Source organism: Odontomachus brunneus, unplaced genomic scaffold, assembly GCF_010583005.1.
Source record: "Odontomachus brunneus isolate Ranch 3 - 2012 unplaced genomic scaffold, Obru_v1 Obru_scaffold_039, whole genome shotgun sequence".
NCBI lineage: Eukaryota > Metazoa > Arthropoda > Insecta > Hymenoptera > Formicidae > Odontomachus > Odontomachus brunneus.
The window spans coordinates 1911898-1919602 of NW_022639489.1; the positions used below are offsets into that span (position 1 = coordinate 1911898).

A 7705-nucleotide genomic window follows, 5' to 3' on the forward strand; every position below is an offset into this window, starting at 1 on the left:
GATTAGTCACTCCTTTATTTTCCTGTTAACAAACCACGATCGGACTGATTTCGATGGGCAATTGTCTATTAAATAGAAAGCTACGCGAAAAAAACGCTATAGAAGCTGCAGAAAAGAATTTATCAGCATAAATTTGCAATGAATTCCTCAGTCGAGCTCGTTAGTGACTGAGGAATGCACGCGTGAAATTGTGCTTTCCTCCGCGCACAATTTCAAAAAATGAGACCGTGGATAGGACACTTGAGGCAAAGACGATCCAGTCGGCAATCCATCCTGTCGATAGCTTCGTACAGCTCGATAGGTGTGAAACTTTGATGTGAACATCCGCCGGAATATTTGTTACTTCGTCCGTCACTCGAGCTCACGTTTTTCGTAATAGTTCTGCTATCTCTCTTGAAAGGATGATCTAAAGACAGAAAGTAGGAAAGCTATTTCGCCAGTTCTACAGGAAATTGGATCGTCTTGTATCGGGAAGGTACTAAGTTGGTGCAAAAGGTGGATCGTGTTTCTCAAATAAAATAGAGAACAAAAAAAATTATGCAGTTTTCAACTAAACATTCTTACAAATAAAATGAATGTCAGCTTAATATTTTTTTAAATATTTAATAACGTATTTCTATTCTATTTTTTTTTAATATTGTTATCACTAATACTATTACACTAGTTATTATTAATAACCAGAGTTGGGTAGTAACTAGTTAAAAAGTTAAAAGTTAAGTTAAAAAATTAAAAGTTAAGTAGCTTTAACTTAATTACATTTTTACACTTTTAACTTAACTTAGTTACATTTTATCGGTAACTATTAACTTTTAATTCAATTCAATCTTGAAGTTAACCATGCGATAAAGGTGTCGCGAGACGTCGAAAAGCTGTAGGAGGGCCCATTTTCGACAATCTTCGAGAAAAAATGTCCGATAAAAATTTCTAAAAAACTGTATTATTTAAATTTAATACGTATCTGTAAATAAAACATGTTTCTAAATAAGGTCTATATTTGTTTTTTCTAGGAAATAGGAAAATATATGTTTTCTTAAAACCGTAACTTTTCTCATGAAAAAGCAATCGTTTATTCTATTTAAACAAAAGAACTTAGATTTAAGTAAATATGTTATTACAATAATTTGGCAATAAGTAGTTAGTCGATTAAAAGATAAGTTAATAACTTTACCTAAACTAGTTATTTTGAAATACATTAACTATATATAAGTTATTAAATATTTTATAAAAGTTAAATAATTCATTAATATTAAAATCACATACACGTTCCTTATAAATAAATTTTTAGAAAAATCAAAAATAATGCAAGCAGAATTTTTTTCTTTTTCTTTGAGTTTGTCAGTGTTTCTTTCCTTATGGAATCCTCTAAGCACAAAACAGTCAGTATTTTCTTATAAAAAATTAATTATGTAAGATATATAACATATATATTTCTTTATACAATTAACTTTTAATTTTAATAAATTAATTTGATATTAATTTAACTATTAATATAGTTAGTGTTTCTTTATGTAACTTTTAACTTAATTAATTTTGTAGCCCATCAACTTTAATTAAATTAAAAGCTATTAATTTTAATTTAATTAAAAAAGAAGTTGCTTTTTTACTCAACTCTGCTTATTAGTACCTACCGAAATATTTTTTACTTGTTGAACACTGTATCTCTTAGTATAACAATCTAATTGCACAACGAGTAAAAATTATCTTTCCAATTAATGTACTAACCAACTGTGCTTTTGAAAACAGGTACATTCCCGATTCGCAAACTCTGCTCAAACTGTCGCATTTTTCTCTTGCATTTTTCCAAATAAGTGTCGCCGGAGATTGAGACAGACCCATGGTTGTGTGTATGTGTGGTCTTGTGATCTCGGCGAAGAGATTTTGCTCTCGGAACGTAACGTTTGTACTGGAGACACTTGAGCATATCCTCGATGTACGTGAAGCGAGTTTGGTCGATCCTCGTGATAACACCAGGACGACATTCGGTCCTCAGCAAATGGTGCAGCTGCGAGGATGAGCGAAACGTTAAATTTCATAAATCTCGAACGCGCCGGGAGCTCTGAGATTTTTAGCGTTATCGTCCTATAAGTGTCATTTGAAACTTGTTTCATATAAGATACACAGATTTCAATTCAGAATTAGACTCAAGTTTTTCAATTAAATTATAACATGTGTGACATTTATATTTATAAAGTATGTTTATATTCATAAAAGTATATTTACATTTATTTATTTATATTATTTATTTATAAAGTATATTTATTCTACCTTAAACAGAATGAACAGAATTCGTAGTAGCGATTCTTGCTCGGCCGCGTTTTCTATGTGTTCGAGTTCCGTCTGCCTGTATCTACGAAACGAAAGAAACAAGTTCTTGAAGCTTGTATTAAATGGAGACCAAGGATTGCGAACTGAAAATTCGAACTTTACTAGTTGAAACAGCAATCGAAATAAGATCGAAATAGTTGAAAATAAATAAAAATTAATTGATCTGTAATCAAATATCTAATCCGCAAATTAGTTGAAATTAAATTAAAATTGATCTGTCAAATTCTGGTCTCTAATCTAATCTAGTATTCTAATCTCCGATATGATACAATCTGATACAAGCTTAACACTGTGAGCGACGAACGCACTTTTTCATGTTCTCTAAAACTTCATCGTTCTTTGCATGAACCGCTTGTAACCATCGTCGCAGCTGCACGAAATTTATTTGCGTTTTTCTCGTCCAATAACCCCGCCAAACGGCTTGGATTCTCGTCGCCATGCTGTTGTAATAATCCTGCCACATCTGTTGAACATATTTGATCAGGTAACGCCTGAAGAGTATCCTGGTGCGGTAACCACGCCAATGACGTTGCAGAATCGTCGCGTGCTGGTGGAGACTACGGAGATGAGCGCGAGTGACGACACCGCGGAACCAGGCCTGAATTTATCAGGAATTTCCAATGTATTTTTTAGTGCTATCATCTATACCGCCCGGATTACGGCTCACCTGAATTTTACGTGCCGCGATAAAGTGTGAGCGTCTCGACAATTCGGCTTGATCGTGCTTAGCTTGGATGGCGTTTTGCAACTCGACGGGGTTGATCATAAATCTTAGCATTGTTGCCATGCTTGGACCGTTTAATTATTTGAAAGACGTTGCTATGTATAAGGTTGACACAACGTGAATAGTCGGTTGCAGAACGGTTTAGATATAATAAAGTTGGAAGAATCATTAAACTATCAAAAATTGAAGTTATTATCAACGGGTTTACTCAATAATAATATAATTACTACGCAAGCTCGGTAATGATTCTTAATATTAACAGTTTGTAAGGTGACCAGATTTCCCAGCCCTGAATTCGGGACACTTCATAAATGTGTGGAGCGGGAGAGGGGGATAAAAAGATCCGAAAATTATTTGACAATTATTGAAAATGATGACAAGTCGGTGTCCCGAATAGCACTCGAAAAAATTCTGGACAAAGGATGAAAAATCGGGACGTTGATCACCTTAGCTGCATGTGTCGAGAAGGGAGGAGATTACTCCGTAATAATGTACTTACGATATGTTCTGATGACCGCACGTCGTTGTTTTCGGCACTCTAATACTTATTTCTGCAGGAGACTTACAGGACACAAGCGAAAGACGTATGGAATACGGTTGTGTCCATGGCAGTTGCTCGGCATGAAAAGATCGCGCAGACGCGCGCTGTCAATTACGTATACCAAAAGTTCATTAGCGCGCTGAAAGTGCCAAAAGTGCACGAATGTGAACGCGCCAGTGATGCGAACGAGGTCGCGCATCTACAACGACGTGATCTACGGCGGACGTCTTAACCACTTGCTCGAGTTAGGGGCTGAGCACAATAAAAAGAATAAAGAATAAGGAATCAAGAATAAAGAACAGGAAACAGAGAATAAGGAACAGTTCAATATTGGGTGCGTTCGCTTTGAACGCTTACGCGCTTTAAGCGCTTATAAATATCGCTCACGTCGTTCACTTTGGCATTATAAGCGCTTAGAAACTGCATATTGACGTCATGCGTGACGTCATAACTCGCGCTTATATTCGCTTCTTCTATCGAGGTAGGGCAGTAAAAGCGTGAGCACTTATAAGCGCTTATTTTCCAAAGAGAATGATAAATTAGATTGCGTCGATGAAATCGACGCAATCTAACCTCCAATATAAATCTTAAAGTGAAATAGTGTTTCAAAATGACTTCCAACGAGAGTAACAAAACCAGAGTAACTCTGCAAGATGTTACAAATAATAAAATGTATACACTTGTTGTTATATCAGATGAAGCAAAACAGAAACAGGTAAATTTAGGACACCTCTCATAAAAATTTATTATTTTTGTTATTAAATCATATTTATTTTGAGTAATAAAGCACTGTCCAACGGTAATTAAAAAAAAAATAAGTAATATTTCAGCAACACTAGTAATACATTTGATGAACGGACTTTCTCACAAATTTATTGTACTTAAATCTTCATATTTTGTTGTAAAAACATGAATATGAAAGTTAAAATCGTTGATCTTAAATAAAACAAAAGTTATAAAGTGAAAAGTTATTAAAATGTGACTTAAATACTTCATCATTGTATAATGGTACAACCACTTCCACATAATTTTTTAACCGAGGTATTGTTTTTTTTATTGATCCAATCATTACGGATAAATATTTTTCTAATTCTTCTTTATATTATTTTCGTTATCATCAAAAGTTATTTGTTTCGTTATCATCAAAAATATCTAATGAAACTAATATTTGAGCAAATACACAAACAATTTTCTTATCTGTATCCTCCATTTTTACGCTCACAATTGCTTACAACAGCCAAAGGAAACGGTTATGATCTTTTCGATGAGTGCGCTTAGAAATCAAAGTAACCGAGCAAAAACAGCGCTTATAAGCGTGAGCGCTTTATGTATGTGAATGTCCAAAACGAACGCACCCATTAAAACAGGAAACCTAATTCACCAACGTAGAATAAAAGAATATAAGAATAGCGTTATTTCTTGTTTGCAGTATTCTTTATTCCTTATTCTCTGTTCCCTGTTCCTTATTTCTTTTATTGTGCTCAGTCCCTTACTAACCACTCTAGACCAATCGCGTTCGTTTCGCGCTACGAGTTTGTCATCTTGGTTATTCAATCTAGGCGTTGGTAATGAATCGCGCGAAATGCTCGATCTTTTCGCGCCAAGCAGCAGCCATGGGCACACATCGATCCACATCGCTCCGCGTTTCTCGCGTCTTTTATCCGTCGAAAATGAGTCTCGCGCGTTAATAAGCCTCAGGAGTGTCGAGAATAGCGATGTGCGATCGCCGGGGCGTATCGTGAAGACGTGATTTGTAAGTAATCTTCACGTTTCTCCTCGCGGTATATGCGGCCAGTGCTTGTCGCGACGTGTCGCACCGACGTCCCTTACATTTGCTAATAACATCGACTCGCTCAAGTAGTAATAGAATCGGGTGACTGTTAGATTTATTGAACGGGAATTAGAAATGCGATGACAATCAGAGAGGAAGAGAGAGAGATGCGGAATATTCGGGCGGTTGTGTCAGTTTGTTAGGAAAGGAGATACGGAGAGAGAAGTATCTCATAGAGTGCGTTCTTTTCGGCCGCGGCGCCGTTCATATATTGGCGTGTATTTTCAGCGCGATTCAACAATCGCGCGACCATCTTGATTCTCAATCTTTATGCATCGAGTAACCGCCGTGGACACATCGATCGACATTGCTCCGCATTTTACGCGTCTTTAACCCGTCGAAAATAAGTCTCGCGCGGAAATAAGTATCGGGAATATTGAGAATAGCGATGTGCGATCGCCGGGGCGTATTGTAAAGACATCATTTGTAAGTAATCTTCTCGTTTTTCCTCGCGGTATATGTAGGGTGATCAGATTTCTCAGCCTTGAATTCGAGATACTTCATAAATGTGTGAAGCGAGGGGCGGGGGGAGGGAGAAAAAGATCCGAGAATTATTTGATAATCATTGAAAATGATGACAAATCGCTGTCCCGAATAGCACTCGAAAAAATTTGGGACAAAGAGTGAAAAATCGAGACGTTTGGTCACCTTACAGTTTGGTGAGCTTCCAACTTCATTGTTTCGTATCTAATTGTAAGTCATTAAATTGTCATTAAATTGTTTTGTAACTAAGACTCATATTAACAGTCGTTATTTGAAACTATTCAAATAAATATATTCCCGCATATTGTCTGCTTAGTTACTAGCATAAATAAATAAAGATGTATTCTCATACAACAAGAATTTTGTCAGTATATGAATAAAATCATTTGTTATGATGAAAGTTTCAGTAACGTTACGGCAATATTATAAAAATTGCTTATTTTGCTGGAAAGAGAACAGAGTTATGCTAGAATTATTGTAGAAATGAATATTAAATATTTTGGTTAAAATTATGACCTAATAAATACGTATTTCTTAAAGCAAATATATTTTAAATATTTTATGCTGTTACAATAGCATCACAAGATGTACATTAATGTTTTGCTCCACATCTCTATTTGTCTAGGTAGTCCTACTAGGTAGTCCTACAAGACATTTTATGATTCATATTAATAATTGTTACTTGAAACTTGTCTCATATAAGATACACAGATTTCAATTTAGAATCAGACTCAAGTTTTTCAGTTAAATTAGAACATGTGTGACATTTATATTTATAAATTATATTTATATTTATTTATTTATTTACATTATTTATTTATAAAATATATTTATATTTATAAAGTACCACGATTCAACGGAAAAACTCTCATCTAATCTTGATTTGAAATTGGAATATCTCACTTAAACGAGTTCCAAATAATAATTATTAATACAGGTCTAAAGTGTACAACCGACTGATTCAGAATTGCAATACTTTATATCGATAAATTTCATAACGTATCCCGTAGCCAATAAAAGAATTTGTTCTTTAGTAATTTTCAGAAGATACCTTTTCTTATTGGATACAGAATTCTTTGCAAAATTTATCGAGGAAAGTGTTGTTGCACTTAATTGACTTAATTGACTTAGTTGACTGTATCAACGCTCGGGTATAGATAGAGCTCATCAGATAAGCTTTCTACCATTTCGAAGGCCCGTATCAATAGTTATTACTAGAAACTTATTTTAAGTCAAATATCCAAATTTGAATTGAGAGTTAAATAAGAGTTTTTCAGTTGAATCGCGATTACAGATATAAATATCGTTTATATCATATAATTCAACTGAGAAATTTAGATCCAACTCTGAATAAAAATTTAAATATCTTACACAGGACAAATTTCAGCTGACAACTGTTAATACGAGCTTTAGTCACGTAGTATAATTAGTATCCAGCATAAAATGAAATTAATATTTTAAGGCTGCGTTCAAAAATTCATTGCTAGTATTAAAAATTTATAATATATGTGACATCCCGATGAAAAATTTTTCATACATAATTATATATAAAATTTTTCCATACATAATTATGTATAATTATATATAATCATATAAAATTATATATAATTATATGTAATTATACATGAAATTATATATATAATTATATATGATTATATATAAGTAACATATATTAGCATGTATGGACAAATTTCATACATAATTATATATAATTTAAAATTATATATAATTTTATATAATTTTACATAATTATGTATGAAAAATTTTTCATTGGGATAAACTATAGATTTCCAGTATTGGC

The 7705-nt window shown here is 33.7% G+C and overlaps 2 protein-coding genes across 2 annotated transcripts in view; both read right to left on the minus strand.

Annotated features, from left to right (window-relative positions):
• Positions 1-2: 2 nt before the first annotated feature.
• LOC116844071 (spermatogenesis-associated protein 17-like) lies at positions 3-3342 on the minus strand. The gene is made up of 5 exons (XM_032815182.1): positions 2993-3342; positions 2634-2923; positions 2266-2347; positions 1723-2002; positions 3-406 (listed from the first exon to the last, which is right to left on the minus strand). Exons 1-5 carry the CDS (start codon positions 3110-3112, stop codon positions 213-215), a joined length of 966 nt encoding a protein of 321 aa, XP_032671073.1. The 5' UTR covers positions 3113-3342; the 3' UTR covers positions 3-212.
• Positions 3343-6538: 3196 nt separating this feature from the next.
• The window catches only part of LOC116844098 (spermatogenesis-associated protein 17-like), a 1842-nt gene continuing 675 nt past the window's right edge, over positions 6539-7705 (minus strand). The window contains exon 3 of the mRNA XM_032815224.1: positions 6539-6548. Coding sequence (XP_032671115.1) covers positions 6539-6548 — 10 coding nt within the window. The remainder of the gene's footprint in view (positions 6549-7705) is intronic.